Consider the following 22,046-nt stretch of genomic DNA (forward strand, 5'->3'; position numbering starts at 1 on the left):
AGCCGCAGCACGGCATTAGCGTCTGTTGGTGGGCAAACAAAGGTCGTCTCAGATAAGTTGAATTGGCGCGCTATCAGCTGCATCTGCGGGATGCTGAGGCGATTAGAGGTGTCGTCCACTACGGCCAGTGGGTTGCCTTTATAGGCCGTAGAAGAAAAGACATCGATGATGTGATATCGAAGAGTGGACATCAGAAGTATTGATCCTTGTATAATCTTGACACTGGACAGGGAACAATATAAGAAGTCACTGTGCAGTGAGAGCCAGTTGTTGTCTTCTGCTAGACGAAGTGCCCGGGGATAAATACCTGACGGAAGTTACGGCATGGCCATCCTTTGACGAACCTCCTGACTCTAATGATGACAAATCCTATTGCTCGTGTTTTTGAAGTTGGGCAGTTTCACCCCAAACTTTATTGTCGACCTGAGCCGTGATATTTTACCAATAACAGGATAGGATGATCCAGCATCCAACCAATCGTTATAAAGTAAACCCGTCAACTCGAAATACACGTCTCGTAACATGCCAATATTAGCATCCCGGGTTGTCTTCACCTGGCTGCCAATTACGCAGATGATCCCGACCAACAATTCCAGGCATTCCTGGAATGGTGGGTGCATCAACAAGTTTGGGGCAAAAGAAGGCAGAGCTAGAGGCCATTTCGGCAAGCAGACCTGAGTATTGAAGACTGTTATACGACATTCTCCTTTTGGTGGAATAACTCCAATGGGCGTAAGGTCTCAAATTGAGCCTGGGAAGTTGCTGCCTTATAAAACCACTAACGGGCCGTTTCATAAATGGTAATTTATTGGTGACCTCTCGCAGTCAAGAAGAGAACAGAAAACGTGTACAGTTTGGCCGTAACGGGTCACCTGTCGCTGCGGTCTTATGCGTAAACGCATTAGACTGTAGCGTCAGAGAAGGCCCGTCCGCGCTCCCTCGTAGGGAGGCAATGTGTCTGTATATTGCAATACTGGTTTCTATATACAGAGGGGAGGTGGGAGGGACAAAATCGAGTCTTGACTGCGTGAGAGACGACAAGCTACCACCAGAAGCAAGCAACTGACTCTTCAGAGGCAGTTGTAGGAAGAAGGAGCCCTCCGAAATGTCGGTGTAGATGTCACGTGAGACAGCGTGGCCAACACGAGGCAACCCCAATAAAACTTCTCCCTTTATGAAATTTTATGAATGGACGGGTTACTGTGGATTCCGGAGGATACAGTACGCTCATTACCGTGGTCGACCAATAAGGTGCAAATTGACCGGATAATGTGATGTGTATATTCAAATCTATGATGGACGGTTTATTTGACAAGCTTTGTGTGTGCTTAATCAGCAGTTGATGCCGAAATAGGAAATAACCTGCGGTGGTTGAATAAACCGCTGTGCGCTAGGAATTCTGCGTTCGACACACCCCCCCCCAGTGCACAGTGTATCCCACAATGGGCACTGAATTCGATGAATTTAGGCCACCTATTCGATCAGGTGCCTGATATCCACCAAATCGAGTTCCATGAATTTGGCATGGTTCTGGCTCGGCATGAGTTTCGTTAGCCCGTCCGCCGCCATCTCCTTGGTGGGGACCCAGCGGATGGCGATGGTGCCAGCTTGAACCTCTTGACGTAGCCAGTGCCGGTGAATATCGACGTGCCGGAGCTTCATACGAAGCTGTGGGGTCTCCTTGACGAGAAGATCAACAGTCTGGGCGTTATCACACTGGATTTCGAGGTTGCTGTGGTCATCCCAGCGGAGGTTGACTGCTTGGAGGAGGCGCTTCCAGAAGATCGCTGATTTTGCTGCTTCGGACATGGCCAGAAACTCCGCTTCCGTCGTGGAGGTCGTCACCGTACGCTGCTTGCTTGCTCGCCAGTCGATTGCGCCTCCGAATAACTTGCAGAGGAAGCCTTCGGAACTCTTTCGATCGAGTCGATCGCCGAATGAGGATTTCTTCCCAACGGGGAAGAGGTCTTCGGAGCCGGCCACAACTCTCTCGGCGCCTGGTGGTGGGCTGTCTATTCAGGAGTTTGTGACACAAAGCAAAACCATGCTACATGTACCTACCACCAACAGCTCGGCGAGACTGTCTTGCCTGTGAAAGTCTCTAAATACTCTCCTGGGGACATCAACATATCCATGCGCCAGGGGGAACCGCAGCTTCTGAACAGACATGCCAATAAAGCATCTTTGGCTGACGCCCTCGGGATTTCGGTTGCGGATATCGGTCTTCAAAGTCGTTCGGGTACCGCAATTCTTGATGAGGCGCGAGTTGTGTCCACTTCACCAGCTCGACATCTTTTGATTCCTATTCGCAGCAAAGAAGTACTCGATCGAATCACGTTCAGCAGGAAAGAACGCATTGGTTAAGAGCTTGCTAGCACAGATAGTCACAATAGTGGCGTCTACGCTTTTACAACTGTTGAAGGCAAAAATGATGTTCCTAGATTTGAAGCTCGGTTCTTTAGTCCAGGCATGTCCATGGAGGATCCAGCTACTGGGTCCGCAGCAGGGCCTCTGGCGGCGTATCTGTGGCATAATGCCAGGGAGATGATAACTGCATTCGAAAATGAAGGTTCGGGGCCTGTTTACGTTGAGGTAGTGCAAGGTTTGAAAATCGGGAGAGAGTTTGATGAAGTTAGCAGTGAGCCGTCATAGAAACTTGCTGTCTGCTCGCATTGATATATCGGGGACTGGGGTGCTGGTGGCTGATGGTGCTATTGCTATACCGTCACCTGAAATCGCATTTTAGAGGACTGGTTGATGGACGTTGCAGCACAAAGGCGCTTATATTCGCATACATATCCACCGGGCCCAAAGTTGTCTGTTCGCTGACTGCTGGTTCTTGCCATATCGGTGCTGTGAGATATAAAGCGGACACTTTTATCCAATTGGAACGAATTTCGCTACGATTACTTCTTCGAAAACTTGCTTGGGGGTTTCTCTGTCGTGGGCTTTGTCGGGATACCGCACTAGGTTAGACAAGTAATACGGAGCTCAGGTCTCTCGTTAAGTGAGGCCCCCAGTACTGATAGGATCATGTATGTACAAAAAAGGGCGGATGATGCTCGGACCTCCCAGGTCTGCGCGATTTGCTAGCCGCTGGCAGCATATTCACCGTCGATAAGATCCCCCCCCCCCCACGGGCGGCCGGGGAGGTTGTATCTTGGAACCCCACATGGTGGCACGTTACAGGCAGGGACTTTGTTCCGCCACGGGCAGTTCGAGAAACCTAGAACACCACCTTCATGAAGCGACCTTCCCATGCTTCGATTCACTTTAAATTTTAATATTAAGTAAATTTACGATATGCCTATAAACTGTGCAAAAGTTGAAGGAAATCCGACCCTGCGTTTAGGAATTGGACCCGGATCCAAAATTTCTCTGGATCCGACCCCCGGACCTCCGACCGCCCACCCGGGCAGAACCCTCCTGATTGGCCCGAAGTCTGGAACCGAGTCGGTGCCAGGTGGCGAATACGGTGTAGGTGTGATTCCTAATGGAATGGAGAATTTAGCCCTTGTCGGATAGTTTGTGGATATCGAGGACGAACCCATCCTTACGATGGACTATAGCTTGCGAAGCGCGTAGATAGCTATTCATCTTTTGATTGGTTTGGGTCAGAGTACGAAGAAGTCGAAGACTTCGGATATCGCAACAACTCTTCTACACAAACAGTTCAGTACTTAGCCTGATCCTGCTCATGCGCCATGGTTTTGTCGTTGAGTCGGTGGAATAGGTAGGCGTTGTCAATCTTGCGGTTGATGTGCAAGATTTCCATAGGATCCATGTTCCTCGTATTCAGGCCGAAGTCAGCTGCACCACCGTCTGGCTTCTTTTCTTCCAATGGCCACCAATAGCAGCTATGTCCAGAGCAAAAGAAGTTCAGCCAACCCATCGAGATCTAGATACACAAATGATGAGTCGATCGAGACTTACACGCATCCGCAATTCGCACAGAAATTGAACGAGATCTCTCCATCGCCCCAAATGTACTGAGAGAGTTTGGCACCTTTTTTCATGTCAAATTTGATTTCGTTCACTTTGAAGTACGCCCAAGCGGCTGCATAGCGCCGACAGATTGTACATTGACATTCGTTGATTTCCTCTGGATGATGAGGCACGATCACGGTGATGGCGCCGCAATGGCAGGTGGATTTTAGGCATTTGTCCGTCATCTTAATCGAAAGGTCATACCAAAGCAGAGTTGAACGAATATGTTCGAGTTGGGTACTGGGACTGGGCTTCTAGTGATTCTTTCAAGAGAGTGTTAAGCAGTCGAAAGCAAAAGATGATGCTGTACCATCAACGGAACAACTAAAGCTAAGGAGAGGAAAGAAAGGAAGAAGATACGAGGTAGCAAAAGAGGCCCCTTAAATCCTCCCGGCAGAATCTCCTTCCGCCTAGGCAACTCCTGCCTAAGCCGAAGATATGAGTCAAAAGTCAATTAGGACCGGCATGCTAGAAGCGTCAACTAGGATATTCGAGAAGTCGAGGTCGTTATATGCCTAGCCAAGCGAACTCTGGTGGCAAATAGCCCATTCAAAAGCTGCCTTGAATGGCTCTTTGTCGCTGCTCCGATGCCTGTTCTTGACTCTTGAGATAGGTCTCCAGGGTGTTAGGGTGTCGCTCCAGGATGAGACAGGTGATATGGCGGCGTGAGCGTACCAGCGAATAAGCCTCCAGGGCACACGTCTACTCTACAACAGGAAAACCACAATCAGTAAGAGAGATAAGCAGTGTACATTTCCAAAACACATCTTTCAATTAGTACCTATATATTACGGATATGGAGCATGAACTCCCGTCATCGAAAAGTCGGTGTGAAGGGCTAAAGCCAGACTTAAATTCAATCTAGCTAGGCCGTTTGCAGTTATCCAAAAGCTTAGAGAAAAGAATATGAGGCGACGCCAAATCAGTAAACAAAAGGGGTGTGGGTCACGTGGGAGCACTTGATCCCTATCGGGCTTCGGCCCGTTACAGCTATTATGACAATACGTTAGTATTGCTATTACACATACTATTTCTCCCCCTACTATGGATGGGCTAAGGAGTGCTTACCGGACTATACTAAACCTATAATTTATTGTATTCTCGTCCCTCTTCGTGGTTGGGTTAGTAGTACTAACTAAAGATAGTACTTCTATTCCAACCATTGCTACACTGGCCCAGATAGAGACGGATGAGATATTTCGGCCCGCACGGGGCACCTGCGGTCTGAACACTGGCGATGTAGACCTCGTTGACGGAGGGCTACGGCGCCGTGAGGGCTGCAGGCGGGCCCGTGGCACTCCGTATATTCTAGGAGGAAAATAGCTATGCGGGAGCATACGTGGTATATACATGAGGGGGGTTCCGCGGTGGGCGGGAAGAAGCCGTCGCGGAGAGAGCCCGGCTCTCCCTCGAAACGGCGATGTTCTTTTCGAGGGAGGGGCAGGCCAGGCGATATTTGTGTGCGATGTCCAGCACGGAATATCGTGGGCCCGACGCACGGGGCTCTCATGCAACAGTCCCGAATAGAACATATCAACTAACCCTCTCCCCGCACTTTACCTCCGCCTCACCCTCCGCAACACCCTCCTCTATTTTCTCCTTTTTATCGTATCACCACGCTAAGCGCATAGCAAAGCAATCAGTATCTTCCCTTTACCGTACCTTAACTCGTGATACCCTCTTCCCTTTCTGCCACCAAAAACCCACGTCAACCGGAGTGATCGCGCACATTGTTCAAAACAGCAGGCTAGAAGTCTCAAAGCTATGTTTGAAGGCTGTCCAGCTCGTCCTCAGTCCAGTATCCCATATTTTCTTTAGCAATTCTGACCTGAGAGAATTGTGCTTTCACTATGCAGACCCGCCCACCTTGGTCACCGTGTCGACTGTTTGTCGCTCATTTAGGGCCAGCTGCTTCAGCATCAAGATTCTTCACCAACGGCTGATTGCGTATAAGCGCGTGCTTCATAATCAAATGCCTACCCCCTCCAAACGCAATTTCAAGGGATTCAGACCGAATGTCATGCTTACAGGCGCTGATGGTCAATACTTGATGATCCATCACAAGGATGAGACTGATATTTGTGGCACTGAAGATTGGGGAACCTCATCAGTCATTGTGTTCCCCGGTGAACGAATGTATCGGGACGTGCCGAGAATTGAATCACCAGGAATTTTTGCTACTGTTGAGTATCACGGTGGCTGAACCTTATGGCAGGGATTGGGAACAGATATATAAGAGGCATCTGGCCCCTGTAATAGATCACTCCTCAAGTCAATCAATAAGATTCAATCAGACAATCACATATCTCAACAGCTACAGTCGGATGGATGGATGGATGATTTCATTTACGCTGACCCCTCGCGAGTTGAGACCCTGAATTGAGGTACCAGTGTGTTAATCATTCTCTAGCTATGCGAGTAAGCGCAGCTATTTGTAGTCACAGTAGCTACCTTCTGCCTAGAGTGGTAGTGGCAGCCTGATAGGCTGCCACTCCAATATGATAATATCTATATGTCACGTGACCTGACCTGGGATCCAACTCTCCCCCTGTGCCAAGGACCCGGAGGGGCCGAGGCACCTGAAAAGATCCCAGAATCCAAGTCATTCTTCACCTTTCCTTCTTTGGGTAAATCCGAAGAACCTCCCCCTGACTGGAGGTTCAGACGGTTAACCAGGTCCTCATGGGTAGCCCTGGGCAAAGCTTTGGTGAAGACATCCGCCAGATTGTCCTTTGTATTGACGCGCTGGGTGTTGATTAGCCCCTCCTCCACCTTTTCACGCACGAAGTGGTGTTTTACGTCGATGTGTTTGGACTTGTTGTGGAATTCCGGGTTTCTTGTAAGCTTCAAGGCCGAGTTGCAGTCGATGTACAGTGGGATTGCGTTGACATATACCCCGGGAATGCGAAGGTCATTAATGAAGTTGCGAATCCACACTGCTTCCTTCGCAGCTTCAGCGGACGCAATATATTCTGCATCCATAGTGGACGTGGCCACAGTCTTTTGTCTTTGAGACGACCAAGATATAGGGCCTCCGGCGAGCGTGAAAACCCACCCAGTCGTTGACTTACGCGAGTCCTCACACCCCGCAAAGTCGCTATCCACAAAACCCATCACCCGAAGACCGTGTTTGTCCGAATAGACAATTCCCTTCGCCGGATCACCTTTCAGGTAGGCGAAGATGCGATCCACGGCGTCCATGTGAGCTTGATTTGGATTGGACGCGTACCGAGCTACGTAACCTGTAGCGAAGGCAATATCTGGCCGTGTCTGATTGCTGCCAAAATTGAGCGATCCGACCTTCGACTGATATCCTTTGCGAAATTTCGAGTCTGCGATGTAGCCGTCTTGCTTCGCGAGCTTGACATTTTTGTCCAGAGGCGTCTTAACTGGGGCAGCGTCTCCGAATCCATATTTTTTGACGATTTGGTCGATGTATTGCTTTTGATGGACGTGGATTTGCCCAGGCTTCTGCTCTATGTGCATGCCCAAATACCAGGAGCATTCGCCCTCGTCGGAAATCGGAAATTGCTTTGCGAATTGAACTTTGAAATCAAGAATTGCCTGAAGGCTTCTGCCCATGACGTTTATGTCGTCCACATGAACTTCCAGCAAGAGCCCGAACTTGTCGTTGATAAAAACACATGGGTCGTAAGCGGACATGCGCCAGCCCCAACCAATCAGAGTGTCCCGGAGCTTTTCGTACCACGCACGAGGTGATTGCTTCAGTCCATAGAGTGCCTTGATGAGAAGCAAGCAGTACCCACCGGGCAACTGTACATCTCTCGGGGCCTTCATGTAGACTGGTTTGTCCAAGGTGCTGTTCAGGAATGCTGTTTTGACATCTGCTTGGTGAATATGCCAATGAAGAATAGCCGCCAATGCAAGCAAGATGCGGGTTGAAGCGGGCTTGACCACGGACGCAAACGTTTCCTCAAAATCAAGACCCTCTTCCTGTTGAAAACCTCTGGCTACCAGCCGAGCCTTATGTCTTGTGACCATACCGTCTGGTCCGTATTTGTCGGTGGTGACCCATCGTGAGGTAATCGGTTTGATCCCTTTCCTGAGAGGAACGATCTTCCATGTGCCTTTTTCTTCATGAGATTTCAGCTCTTCTATCTTAGCCTGATGATACTTTGCACTGGAAGTGTTGTGCGGTTTTAATTGGAGAGCATGTGGAGTACGTTCACTGTATGCAGACAGCCCGAACTTGAAACTTTTGTGGCTATTCTTGGCCACCTGTTGATCAGTACTGACGTTGTTGTCATCGAGGTCGGTGTCGATAATCTCTTGCGTTGCATATGGGGCAAGTTCATTCTTCTCCTGTTGGCCGGTCTCGGATGTTTCTCTCCTAGACTTCCTTCGACCGGTGTGCTTTTCGTAATCCTCCCGAAGCTTTGGCCCGCCCAGGGGTTTCAACTCAAATGGGCGAATCGCCCATGATTCGTATGTCCCGTCAGAGCGTCGGTAGTTGCAATTAGCGACGTGGGGACTAGGTTGTGCTTTGACACATGGGTAACAGGGTTGCTCTCCGTCACAATTCAATTTGCCCTTTCGGCAGCGTATGCATTCTTCGTCGGACGACTCTCCTTCTCCCAATGGGCCTATTGAAGAGAAGCCAATCGGGAGCGGTGAGTCGGGTACGTGGTAGAGTCTCGTCAGCAGACCGTTCTGGGCTCTGTAACTGCATGTTGACTTTCTGTTGATGCACGCCTTACAGGGTCGTCCACGGTCACACTTTTTCCCACTTCCAATCTGAGTTCGGTAACTGCATTGATCGCATGGAGGCAAATCGTCAACGCCCTGTGGTCGACACGATAGACGCTGGAGTAGAGTGTTGCACCTGTTGCACGGGATTTTTCCATCGCAAGCCATGATTTTCGCGGCGCATCTGGAGCATTTCTGGTCACGAGGCACTGGGACGAATCCAAGTTTTTCATATCTTGCCTGTCGCTCAGCTTCTCTCTTTTCTTGACGGGCGGTTGATCTCCTTGCACCGTCCAGGCTCCAGTTACACCGTAGGTTTGACTTTTGACATCCCTCACACTGTTGGATATTAGGGTCAATAAGAAAACAGCTGCGGCTTGTCTGGAAGCACCTTCGGCATGGCTGCTCCTGCTGTAATCTTCCGATCCGTTTCTGTCTACGGCGGTTCTCAGGAAGTACTAGCCGTTTGGTTCTTTTTGACTGCGGTCTGCATGCTTGGTTGTCCTTTCTGCAGGTTGAACATGGCATCCCATTTTCGGCAGAGTCGCACTTTCGACCATTCCGAAAACAACGGTCGCATTTATCATTATCAGGAAAGAAATTCTTCATATGATTCCCGCCATGCTTTGCGACAAACCTCCAGTAAGCTTGAGAAATAGCTCCATCTTCTGAGTAGTACCATGAGTCATCATTCAAGTCCGACAGATCTGAGGAGGAATCATCCTTGTTGGTGCCACGTAGGTCGTGAGTGGCTCGACGGCTGTTTTTCGGTGCCACTAATGTGTCCTCATCAATCTTGCGTTTGGCCATGCCAGCATAACTGAATCGATTCCAATACTTAGACACCACTCTAGATCCTGACTTTGTTTCGCTGGCCTCATCTTCGTCGTCGGAGTCGTCGACCCCGTCCTCCGATTCGTGCGTCATTTCTGAAATGGGTTGTTCTCCGTCATTCGGAACGTTGCCCTTATTTCGGGCAGCCGTCTGGTTGGTCTGTTCGACAGGAATTTCAGGAGTGTTGATGTGGTGTTCGTCTTCAGAGTGATCACTGCCTGCGTCACTAGAATAGTCGTTTTCATCTTCCGAGGGGATGTTGCTTGAGACCGCAACATCTGGGGTGGAGATTCTATCCTCCAAGCAGGGCGCATTCTGAGGGTCATCCAAACCTTCACCATCTTCGACCCTGGCAACGCCAATTCGATAAACCCTGTGTTTTTCCGGAGAGTAAATGTGATACATCGCCTCACTCTCGCATCCAACAAAGTAGCCCAACCATCCACGAGGGCTGTGTAACTTTTTCATCTCTGCCGTGCTCCTCAGCTCTTGAGGATAGGTAACATATGCCCGGCTCCCCCATATCCGCTCTCTTGTGAGCGCGGGTTTGGTTCCCCTTAAAGCTTCGTATGGTGTTTTTGCGTCCTTTTTGCGCAGAGCACGTGCTGGAGTTCGATTCTTGAGCCACACTGCGTGTTGTATGGCTTCAGGCCAGAGATTCTCGGGGATTCTGGAGTTACGTAAGAGCTCGGTGCCCTTCTCCGCAATGATTTTGGAGACCTGCCCGGAAATGGATACCTCCTGAACCATAGGTGCAGCTTTTTCTCGGATTGTCCGGTTAGTCCTTTCCGCGACTCCATTTTGGTAATGAGCATAGGGCTCGATCGGTTCTCGGGCGATAGAATGAGATTCGCACCACCTGCCGATCGGCCCCCTTTCGAATTCATTGTCAAGGCGACAACACCGGATAGTGATATTGAAAGCGTTCTGGATCAGTTTCACTAGCGATTTGAAAACTTCGAAGAGCTGGTATTTCTTATCGAATCGTGCGCTCCACGTATACCGTGTACAGTCGTCCGTGATGAAGAGGAAATATCTAGTGCCATCAAATCCCTCGATTGGGTATGGTCCCCACACGTCAGCATGCACCATCCATCCCGGTGTTTGGGCATGACGTTTAGCGGGGTCACGGGGAATCTTTACCAGGGCCCTTGTAGTCGCACATATAGGGCAAACGGCCTTGAGCTTTGCCTTGATCTGTTTGGCAGTGATCTCCATTCCGGTGGAGGAATCCAACAAACTTAACATGTTTTGGAATCCAAGATGTCCCAGTCTCCGATGCCATTTCCAAACAGGGTCATCGAAATCCACTGTGGCAGCAATGCCGTCAATTGGGTCATGTCCCTTGGAGAGTCTTGTAGCATCAAGTTGATACAGGCCCTTGCCAAAGATGGCATGTCCGATAGTGTGTCCATGATCATTGATCCATGTCATATAACGATCGTTGTAGACACCAGTTACCTTTGCCTTCTGAACAAACAAGCCGCCCGAGAATAGGTTGCATTTTCCCTGAGGAGCGTAGGCGACCTCTGATAGCGACACTTTAACCGGGAACCCATCAGGGCTCTTAAGAATGAGCTGAACGACTCCTCCACCCTTTATTTCAAGGGTAGTAGATCCATCTGCGGTGCTGATATTTGAATTGAACGAACGGAAAGTATTATCCTTGAACCACTTGATGTCATTGACGATGTGCATATTTGCTCCAGTATCAGCTAGCCATGTGTCTGTGGTACAGAAGGTGCCTGTCAAGAATGCTCCCAAAACCCGCTCTGAGAAACTCAATTTCCTGATTCCTGACCCCCTAGTAGTAGCTCCCCCTAATTCTCGCAATTCGGTGCACAACACAGCACTACGCTTCTGTGGCGAAGAGTCAGCTGAGTTTACGTGAGTTGTGGAGAAGGGAGTCGTACCTAGGGAATCAGCACGGATAGAGACATCTCTGTCGGGGACAGGATCCGTTTTAACGACACCTGCCATGCCGGCTTTCTCGCTCATGGGCTTGTTATCGATGTGGGTAGGCAATCTGTCCTTGAGAGATCGTGGGATTTTCTCGGGGCTCTTGACCCAGCAGGTCTCCTCGGTGTGGCCGGTTTTACCGCAGTCGGGATAGGTGCATTTCAAGTGGCTTTTATCCGCGCGACTCGGCTTATATCGGCCGCTGTAGCCTCTGTTGCCAGCGTCGACGCTCGTGTCCTTTCTGGCCCTCTCGCGGGCCCTCCTCTCCTCCCTCAGTCGAAGTTGTTGAGCTTCTTCGACGTGTAGGCGCTCATAAAGGTAGTCTAGATCCGGAGGGTCGTCGGGCTTGGTCGAGCGGATCCAGTCATACTTTTCCTTGAAGGCGCGATAGCTGGGAGGAAGGCCATGAAGCAGAGCGGTAGCGAACATATCGTCGGTCATGTCATATTTGACGGTCTTGAGGTCAGCCTTGACCTGGCGAACTTTGTTCGTATAGTCGGTCACAGATAGACAGTCGTCAAGCTTGATCAGACTCAATTGGTTCAACAGGCTGTCACGCGCACGTTCATGAGTGACTGCGTATCGTTTTTTGATGAAGTCGTAGGCTTCCTTGGCGTTGGTGCAATCCTCGATCTCAATCTTGATGCCGTCTGAGACCCAAGTGTCCAGCAATTTGGTAGCGAGCTTCATCTTCTCCCTGGCATTTTTATGTTCATTGTAGTCAATCTGCCATCGGAGGTTGTTGTTGGTAGTAACCAGAATAGCCTGGGCATCATCTGTTTCATCACCGTCGTCAACTGTTGGAGTTGAAATTTTCTTGGTCCGTGTAGAGCGACGAATTTCGGCTTCGCCAGTCTTCGTGAAGTAGTCTTCCTTTCTAGGTTTGGGGGGAACAACTTCTTCACCTGTGAGATATTCAAAGGTATCATTCGCCTTGGCCGCACGCTCGAACTCGCGCTTCCAGCTGATGAAGTTGATTTTGCCCTTGAGCTTGCGGTCGGCCTTGACTTCGTCCATTTCGAAGTTTGTCATGTCTGGTGCTGAGAGCTAATGTCTCGGTCTGGGGTCTGGTTCTGGGTCTGGTTCTGGGTGTGGTCTGGGTCTGGGGTCAGGTGTCTGGGGTCTGGTCACCTGCTTCAATCCAAAGTCTAGAATGGAAAAAAGAGGCTCATAACCAGTTGAGACCCTGAATTGAGGTACCAGTGTGTTAATCATTCTCTAGCTATGCGAGTAAGCGCAGCTATTTGTAGTCACAGTAGCTACCTTCTGCCTAGAGTGGTAGTGGCAGCCTGATAGGCTGCCACTCCAATATGATAATATCTATATGTCACGTGACCTGACCTGGGATCCAACTTCGCGAACGATATGCAGCATACCACGACTATATATCAATGTAGGTACATGTGTCTTGTGTCACTTCTTAAACGAACTTAGAGCCTCGTTGGGGCCTGCCGTGGCCTCGTGGCCGTTATTTTGGATTGCTGCCCTCATGGCGCGCGACTTTGGAACCGTTGTGATGCTTCTGCGAAGTCCAAGATAGCCTCAACTGTCTTGGCTCGCGGAGCAGTGTCGCTTCCTCTAGGTCCTCCTACCCCTAGAAGGGTTGATATGTTGTTGAATGCGTCTCCAACCTTCTCCCGCAGTTCCCTGCGTAGGTGCCTCAGCGCGGGGCAGTCTAGGAGGACATGGATCACACTTTCCCGTGCGCCGCAGACACACCAGTCGTCGTCACGGTGACGGAACAACTTAGCGTATGTTGATAACCAGCAATGTCCTGTCCGTAACTGCGTCAGGAGGTACGCTCGGTTTCGAGGTAAGTTTCCATAGAGCTGTCTCGTGTATTTGGCTGGCAATGCGCCGTCGATCTTGCGAAGGTGGCTGCCATTGCGGGATTCTTTCCATTCGCTCTGCCATTGGGCGTAGATGCCGTTCCTGATGTGGGCCCTCTCGCGCGATAGCAAGGGGGAAAATGGGTGGGTTTGGCCTGGTATGGCCGCCTCTTTAGCTAGCCGATCTGCTGTGTCGTTTCCGGGTTCGTCGCAGTGTCCGGGTACCCACTGTAGACGAACCGCGATGCTGTGGGATTTGGTGTTCGTGGCTGTTCGTAGGATGGTGTGGATAATCTGTTGTCCAGACTTGTTCCCTGGGTTCTGGATTGCTTGTAAAGCTGACATACTATCGCTGAGGATGGTCGCGGATTTGACCCGCGTGTCCATTGATCTCCGATGTTGGAGGGCGATCTTGTTGATGAGGGTGATCGCGTATAGGATCCCTAGCAGTTCGGCAGCATGTATTGACCATCGGTCCATCGGGCCAACCTGGATTTGTAGGCGTTCGGTTGCTTCCGGTGAGTTCTTGTTGAATCCTATAGCTGCTGCGCCGAGGTGACCGTGGCGTCCGGAAGCGTCTGAGTAGACGATGACGTCCGATTTAGACCGTGCCGCCTTCGCCCGCTCTAACGCGGCCTCTCTGTCGGGTTCGATCTCAATGTTCGAGAAAGCCTCAGTTCGCCACGGAGGAAGTGGAGTTGGATCGATCATTTCCAGTGCGTGCAACCTTTCTAGGGACATTGTTTTTAGGGCTTCCGCGAGCGGGAACCGCGCGTGCGTCCCGATATTGTTCCGTCGTCTCTGGGCGCGGCGTAAGGTGTCCCATATGGGGTGCTTCCGTGGTAGCGTATGGAGTTTGGCGATGGTGGTTTGGGCGCGATAGCGCAAGCGAAGATGGGTCGGCAGCACATGTGCTTCGACTTCGAGCGTGGATGTTGCCACGGTCCGAAAGGCAGAGAGAATTCGGATAAGCGCTGCTCGTTGTACCGTGCGTAGGTGTCGAAGGTGCGTTTTGTCCCGAAGCGGGTCATGCCAGACCGTCGACGCGTATTCGACGATCGGTATGACACACGCTTCATATAGTTGACGCATTTGCTCCGGGCGGAGCTGTCGCAGTCCTCCGAGAGCAATGTTGACTTTAGTGGCTCGCTTGACTACCTGTTGTACGTGTTCTTTCCATCGTAGCTCGTGGTCGAAGATCACACCTAGGAGCTTAGCGGTTGTTGATGGTGTGATGGTTGTGTCGTTCATAGTGATCTGGCCTTGGCATTGTTCGCTTCTCTTCCTGGTGATGTGGATGAGTTCGGTCTTCTCCGCGGCGAAGCTGGACCCCGTCTTCCGAGCCCATGCTTCGATCCGTGGTATGTCCTCGGACTGGATTTTGGCTAGGTTTTCTTCGGCAGACCTGCCAACCCGCCAGCGGAAATAATCGTCAATAAAGGCTGATGCCCCGCCGTGGAAGTCAACGGGCTGATCGACTAGGTCGCAGTTGAAGAATGCGAAGAGGATAGGCGATAAGGGTGAGCCTTGCGCCAGTCCAGCATTGTGGAGGGGCGCTACCTCTGAACTATAGTCATCGAATTTAATGTTGGCCTGTCGTCCACTCATGAAGCTGGCAATCCACCTCCGGGCAACGGTAGGGATTCCCTTGGATTGGAGGCGAGCGTCTAGGCTTGTCTGGTTTACCCCATTGAATGCTCCCTTCAGGTCGAAGGCTATCAAGGTAAGCACTCTCTGTCCATGCCACGCTCGGTCGATTGCGTTGGTCAGTATTAGCAGGGCCTGCTCGGTGGTACGACCTGGGCGTCCCCCGAACTGGGTGTCTGGGAGAAGTCCGTGGTGCTCCGCGAGGTAGGACAGCCGTTTAGCCATCACTGCCTCTAGTAGTTTGCCGAGTGTGTTTAGGAGTGAAATCGGGCGATAGGCTCCTGGGAGTGAGTAATCTGGTTTTCCAGGTTTTCGTAGCACCACAATACGGGCGCTCCTCCATTTTTGGGGGTGGTATCCTAGCTCGATCGATGCTGCGAAGATCCTGGTGATGAGGTTCCCTAGGTGTTTCCACAGACGTTTCCAGATCAGCATTGGAAGGCTGTCTTCCCCTGGAGCTGACGAGCCTTTTGCTGATTTCAGAGAGCGGTAGACTTCGGTTACGGAGATCGGTTGCCACGGGAGTTCAGCAGAGGGTTCCGCGGAATATTCCTCTTCAGCGGGCGCCATAGGAGGGAAGAACGAGTCCATAAAGGCTTGCGCCTTCTCCTGGTTATCGGTCACCTCTCGGTCACCCACTTTGAGGGCAGGTATACAGCCCCAAGAGTCTCGTGGTTTCATGTATGTTGCCGCTTTCCATAGCTTTCCTTCGCCCGCCTCGTCAAGAAACTGTCTCCAATGTGAAGTCTTGGCTTTCTCAATTGTTCGCGTCCATGTCCGTCGCTTCTGGCGCATATCTTCGAAGAGTGCCATGGTGTAGGGGTCATCCAGCCCCGTTGTCGCGCAGCTCTCTTGCCATCTGCGCCGTGCATAGTTCACCTCTTTTTGTTGAGATTTCAACTCAGCGGTGAACCACCGCTTTGCGTAAGGAGACGGCCGGAGGTCCGGAGTATGTCGGTCGACCGCTCTTGCAGTTTCTTCTGTGAGCTTTTCTACCATAGCGTCAAGTGCCTCAATTGTGGTCGGGGTCTCCCAGGGTCTCATGAGTCTCCACACCTCCCATCCGATCTTTTCCCAATCGGCTCGATCGTATGCTTTTCTTGCCTTGACGGCGGGGTTACGCCGTGTTCGGAGCTTCCACTCCGAGTACGTTGCTCGATGGTCGGAACCATAGTTTTCGTGGTAGAGGTGGCATTTAATGAGTAGGTCGGGTCTGTCGGTCACGGTCTGGTCGATGGTGGAGTTTCGCCCGGGGTGGCTTAGCGACCAAAATGTCGCAGTGCCGCGGGGTAGGCAGTTTTGGAGGCCGTTGTCTTGGAAGAAGTCGATCAGCTCCCCTGCATCCTCGATGAACCGGGGTTGAATGTGGTTGCTGCCCCACGCTGGGTGGTGTCGGTTGAAATCTCCAGAGAGGATAAGGCAAGCGCTCCTGTTGTCGTCTTGGAGGGTGTTTTGTATCGTATCTTGGATAGTTGATAGTACCGTTGCCGCCGATGCTTCCTCAGGCGTATGCATTGGCACCGGCGGGATGTAAATTGAGAAGATTAGGATTTGGGTGTCGGCGGTCCAGACCTTGAGGGCGGTCAGGTCTGGGTGGTTGCATGGTAGCTGCCGGTGGGAGGACGTTGAGAGATTCCGGTTCACGTAGATGAGGCTTCGGAGTCGGACTGAGTCGCTTTCCACCGTCGGCCGGTAGAGCCGCCATGCACTGTGGTTCACATGTGTTCGGTATGCGGTGATAGGTGGCTCCTGGATGAGAAGCACGTCTAGGTTCTGACTCTGGTGATCGTTGATGAGGGCCTCCATTCCTGCTCTCGATTTCATCATGTTCAGCTGTAGGATTCGGAGATTGTTTTCTAACATTGTGGGGTAGGAGCGCTGGCAGGCTTCTGACATCGGGGGTCTCCGGTGGCGTGTTCACCACCGCAGTCTAGGCAGTGGGCTCTGATGCCTGGTGGGCATCGTGTTCGTTCATGCTGGCCGCCGCAGTGGCCGCAACGGGGGTCCTCCTTGCACGACCATGCGAGGTGGCCGAACCCTTGGCAGCGGAAGCACCGCTTCTTTTTGATTTCGAATTTCTCCACCCTCCCAACGCAGTGCTGGTCGATCACAAGGCCGTTGTCGAGCAACCATTGTGCCGCTTCCGCCGAGTCGAGCCAAATGCCCAAGGAGCCGAATGGCCCCAGCATTTTGTCTCGTTTCTTCAGCCAGGCGATATCTTCGATTCGGAACCCGCGCTCCTGGAGGTCGTTCTCTTCTGTAATCTTTCGGATGGCCCTTTCTTTGTCTTGCTCGAGGTTCAATCCTCCTGTTGGTACGTGGTGTACGACTGCCCCGAATCGTGGTTTGACCAGCTTAGTCTCGTTGCCTAGGTCGCGCAGCCATTCGTTGTTTTTACGCGCCGTTTCGGCTGACGCCGAGTCTTTGAATCGGATCACGTATCCAGTCTTCGTGGTGCCGATTCCTGCAACCTGTACGTCTTGGGTGGAGGGGTCGTTTAACAACGCCGATCTGATCCGGTTGTTCGCTGCGGGGATGGACATATATCGTCCGAATCCGTTCACTATTCCTTCCGTTTCGGCAGCATTGATGGGAGACTGTTGGGTACTGATTCGGACACAATTCTGGTCTTTGTCTGGGCGTTGGCTGCTTGGCTGAGGGTTCACATTGCCCGCACTAGCAGCTACGGCGGCCCACGACCGAGCCGAGGGCGTCGGCGGCGGACGGTCGAGTTGTGCCCGCAGAGCTTTGACCTCTTCATAGAGCTTTTGGTTCTGTTCCTGGAGGATATTCTGTCCACTTTTAACCTCCTGCAGCTCGGTTTTGGTTGATTCGATGAGCGTGGTTTGGCGATGGACGATGTCTTTCAGCTCGTCGATGAGTTTCCACACCTCCCGGGTGGTGACCCTACCGGTGCTCTCCTCGGATGCATAGCTCTCATTATGCCGTCCTCTCTTTCTTGTGGCTCGCGTTGGGATATTGGTCACCCTAGGCTGGAAATCCTCAACCGAAAAATTGGTCTCCTGGGTGTTTGTGGGAGTGGCCTCGGGAGGCCCCGCAGGTGGGTCCGCCATCGGTCCGGGGTTAGCTCCCGCTCGGTACACAAACAACAATTTCAGATCGCAATAGTATCAACCACGAGGAATCGGTTCCCCACGGTCGTCTCAGATCGCTCTTAACAGCTCAACAGCTCTTCCAGTTAGTACAGAGTAGTTTTTCAACAGCTACAGTCGTTCTCGAAATCGGCTTGACCAATGCACTCTTGGTATCTCTTCTCAGGACCCACCGCCAAGTCCCTAGCGTATATCATTTATTGAGCGGACTGCACTTAATTGAGGGTTATTGTAAAAAGCATTCTGTATCATCATGTATGGTATATTATACGCAAAAAAATATTACACAATGTGTACAGGAGTTTTATGGAAACCCATGGAACCCCGAAGTGGATCCTTCGAAATCCATTAGGTGGCTTCAATCTTCCTCGTTGAATCCCTTTCCCTCCCTCAATTCTAACGTAACCCGTAAGCGAGTGGCCATTGTAAGCGAGCGGCCACCCCCAAAACACCATAGTTAAGGCGATAAAATACAATATGATAACTAAACAACCATAGCTTATTATAAATTCTTACTAGAGATATAATCTCTTTACTATAAAAATAGCCTACTGGATAAGTACAAAATTTTTTCGAGATATTCTAATTGAGATATATATATTTGTAGCCAGAAGTGCGCTTATATGCCTGTATTTTTGGTAATCTAGTCAAAATGATCTCAGATTATTTCCAGATTGATATATGTTACTTTTTATCCCTATAATAGCCTCAATATATAATATTAATATCAATCAATCGCTGGTCGTTGAGTTATAGAGTTGGTGAATATCGCCTTAACTATGGTGTTTTGGGAGTGACCGCTCGCTTACAATGGCCACTCGCTTACGAGTTACGTTATGACTTTTTGATTACATCCGCCGAACCACTGTCTCGACCAGGGTTCTATTGTTTACGGGCGAACAATAGCCGTTTGGTAACCGATGGCGTAGGCCTCAACCAATAATCACTAACCATCAGTCTGTCATTACAATAGGCCTAGAAATGAGGCCCAGCACTCCCATTAGCCATGGTGGTGAGTGTGTTGAACTCAGTGAATCGTTTGATCCGTGGGACAATACATCACAATATGCACCGACACCTGGCAATTTCTATCGTTCACTTTCAACCCCGTCCGAAATAAGCCGTGTCGACCCTGCGGACCCCATCGATCACGCCTCTGCACAGCAAATCGCTCCTCAAAAGAACAGCCTTCCATTGCTCCAATTTGGTGAGGCGAACTCGATTCGAGATCCTTAGTGTAACAAGGCAGCCGGGGACGGTACTACGGCGGAACGCATACACATAACCTAGCGATCTTGGTGATACAAGGACTCGGTGATTCGAGTGAGCCAATAAGGAAGTGAGGAAGAAGTGAATAAAAAAGCAGTAGGAACGAAGCAGCTAGGGCTTCATAGACAGAGGTCTCAATAGTGCAGCGCCGTGGGGAGCTTTTCGATGAGGGCGCGGAGATCTCGGGGCAGCTTTCTACCCGTTCTTTCCGACTTTTCGTTATATTGCATTTCTACCTTCGTTTTCTAGCTTTCCTTTTGTCATGTTTACATTCTTGTTCCACGGTAGCAGAACTCCATGGTTATAGGTTCGAAACCGCGACAGGGTATACTAGGAACCACACTTTTCGGCGCAGGCCCGGCCACTCCCGTATAGTAGTTCAATATATAGAATTAGCTAAATCAGGTAAATGAATGAATGAATGAATCAATCAATCAATCATTTATGTTCCTCATTTCGACTCATCATAGACCCGTTACAGTTATATGATCCCTACCTTGACAGCCATTTCCATTTCCTAGGCGCAAAAATAAAAAAATAAAAAAAAATAAAAAAAATAAAAAAAGAAGAAGGGAGGGAGAGGAACAGACAGGAATGGGCAAGAATGAATTGTCAAAACCAAGGGAGACTTTCAGGAAAGAGATGAGCAGGATCGACAAACTGATGCTAAATTATCTAGAAGGTTCACGTAGGTAGGTTTATGAAGTGAGGCAGGTTACAAGAAGGGCTTGTTTGTATCGTCTATTTACCATGCTGAAAATAGATTGAGCGAAATATCCTAGAGCCAGGGGCGGCGTGGTATTGCTAAAGGCGATTTGCTAAAAAGCACTAGCTCGATGTACTTAATGTAGTCCTATACACTTATGTGCAACAAGGAGATATTACAACAGGGCACAAGGGTACTCCGGTATATCCCGGTCTAGGTGATATTCATCAGAACAGCCTTCATGCTAGAATACGCGTCCAACCCGGCCTGTCCAAGCTCCCTCCCAATTCCGCTCTGCTTCACACCCCCAAACGGCACCCGGAAGTCACTATTGTTGGTAGCGTTAACAGACACCATCCCGACCTTGAGTCTAGGCACAACGCGGTGGATCCTCGCGTTATCACGAGTACAGATAGCAGCTGCGAGACCGTAATCTGTATCGTTGGCCATTTGGATAACTTCATTCTCATCGCTGAATTTGACGAAGACACCGAACGGCCCGAAGATTTCTTCCCGGTACACGCGCATGTTGGGCTTGACATCACCCACAACAGTCGGCGCAATGAAGTAACCCTTGCTATTCGGTCTGTCATCTGCGACTGCACCACCCGAAACAATCGTCGCGCCTTCATCCTTTGCAGCCTGGACATACGCGAGGATCTTGTCGAACTGCTGTTTCGAAACCTGGGCTCCCTGGGACGTATTATCGTCGAATGGGTCGCCAATGATGTTGATCTTAGCAACATAGGCGACGAATGCATCCATGAACGAATCGTAGATCTTCTCGTGCACAAACACCCGAGACGTCGCCGTGCATATCTGGCCCATGTTCCCCATCACGCCAAAATGCGCCGCCTTGACGGCGCTTTCGAGCGGGGCGTCATCGAAGATCACCAGTGGGCTTTTGCCGCCCGTCTCCAAGGTGATGTTCTTCAAGGTCCGGCTGGCCAGCTTCATGATCTCCTTGCCAGTGGCTGTGCTTCCAGTGAAGGCGACCTTATCGACTGCGGGGTGCTGAACGAGTGTGGCGCCGGCTTCGGAACCATGGCCATTGATAATGTTAAGAACACCCGGAGGGAATCCTGCTTCCGCGACCAGATTGGCGAAATACAGAATTGACAGTGGAGTCTGCTCGGAAGCTTTGATGACAATCGTGTTACCGCAGGCCAGAGCTGGACCCAGCTTCCATGATGCCATTCCGATGGGATAGTTCCATCTACGACGCAAAAATCCGTCAGAAATGATATTCACATGCCCATGAATGCAGAGGGAGTTACATACGGAACAATTTGGCCACAAACACCGATTGGCTCGCGAATGGTGTACGTGAACTTTGCGCGAGACGTCTCGATGGTCTGACCATAGTGCTTGTCTGCCCAACCTGCATAGTAGCGCAAGACATTGTACACTTCCTCTATATCCCCCAGGGCTTTGCTATAGGGTTTTCCATTATCCAAGGCTTCAATGGTTGCCAGAACCTGCTCGTGACGCTGGACAATGTCGGCCAGCTTCACCATCAGTTGGCCACGGCTAGTACCATCCATGCCATACCAAGTCTCGCTCTCAAATGCTGCACGAGCTGCACGAACGGCTGAATCGACATCGTCTTCTGTCGCGGCATAGACTGAAACAATCTCCGACTCGGTTCTATCCTCAAAAGATTAGTTGTTGTGATTGGTGTTGGGATGGGCGTTTAGAAACTTACGTCGGATTGATAGAGACGATTTTCTGGCCGTTGCTGGACGTCGTCCATTTGTTGTTGATGAACAAACCGAGGGGCTGTTCATAGGCGACGCCATTCGGGGCGGTGATTTTCTGGACTAGATTTGACATTTTGATGAGGAGGGGGGCTGTGTAGAGGGGACTTTCAATGGCAGATAGAAGATGGACATAAATCTTGTCGGACTTGTAAAGCAGCTGAAAATACGCCTCGAGGAACTTGACCTCATGCATGAAAAAGGATCCATACAGCCAACCTTGTGCTCCACCTCTGAT

At 50.6% G+C, this 22,046-nt stretch overlaps 3 protein-coding genes across 3 annotated transcripts; all 3 read right to left on the reverse strand.

Moving 5' to 3' along the window:
- Positions 1-3,673: 3,673 nt before the first annotated feature.
- N7532_002936 (GFA family protein) lies at positions 3,674-4,172 on the reverse strand (the record flags this gene model as incomplete). Its single annotated transcript, XM_056615430.1, has 2 exons — positions 3,674-3,857; positions 3,934-4,172. 2 exons carry the CDS (start codon positions 4,170-4,172, stop codon positions 3,674-3,676), a joined length of 423 nt encoding a protein of 140 aa, XP_056478402.1.
- Positions 4,173-6,333: 2,161 nt separating this feature from the next.
- N7532_002937 (uncharacterized protein) lies at positions 6,334-12,504 on the reverse strand (the record flags this gene model as incomplete). The annotated part of the gene is made up of 5 exons (XM_056615431.1): positions 6,334-6,361; positions 7,217-7,376; positions 8,241-8,479; positions 9,332-9,806; positions 10,659-12,504. The coding sequence occupies 5 exons, from the start codon at positions 12,502-12,504 to the stop codon at positions 6,334-6,336; spliced, it is 2,748 nt and encodes a 915-aa protein (XP_056478403.1).
- Positions 12,505-20,264: 7,760 nt separating this feature from the next.
- N7532_002938 (Aldehyde dehydrogenase N-terminal) lies at positions 20,265-21,884 on the reverse strand (the record flags this gene model as incomplete). The annotated part of the gene is made up of 3 exons (XM_056615432.1): positions 20,265-21,267; positions 21,333-21,698; positions 21,757-21,884. 3 exons carry the CDS (start codon positions 21,882-21,884, stop codon positions 20,265-20,267), a joined length of 1,497 nt encoding a protein of 498 aa, XP_056478404.1.
- Positions 21,885-22,046: the final 162 nt, after the last annotated feature.

Source organism: Penicillium argentinense (assembly GCF_028826775.1).
Source record: "Penicillium argentinense strain IBT 30761 chromosome Unknown utg000003l_segment0_segment0, whole genome shotgun sequence".
NCBI classification, from domain to species: Eukaryota; Fungi; Ascomycota; class Eurotiomycetes; order Eurotiales; family Aspergillaceae; genus Penicillium; species Penicillium argentinense.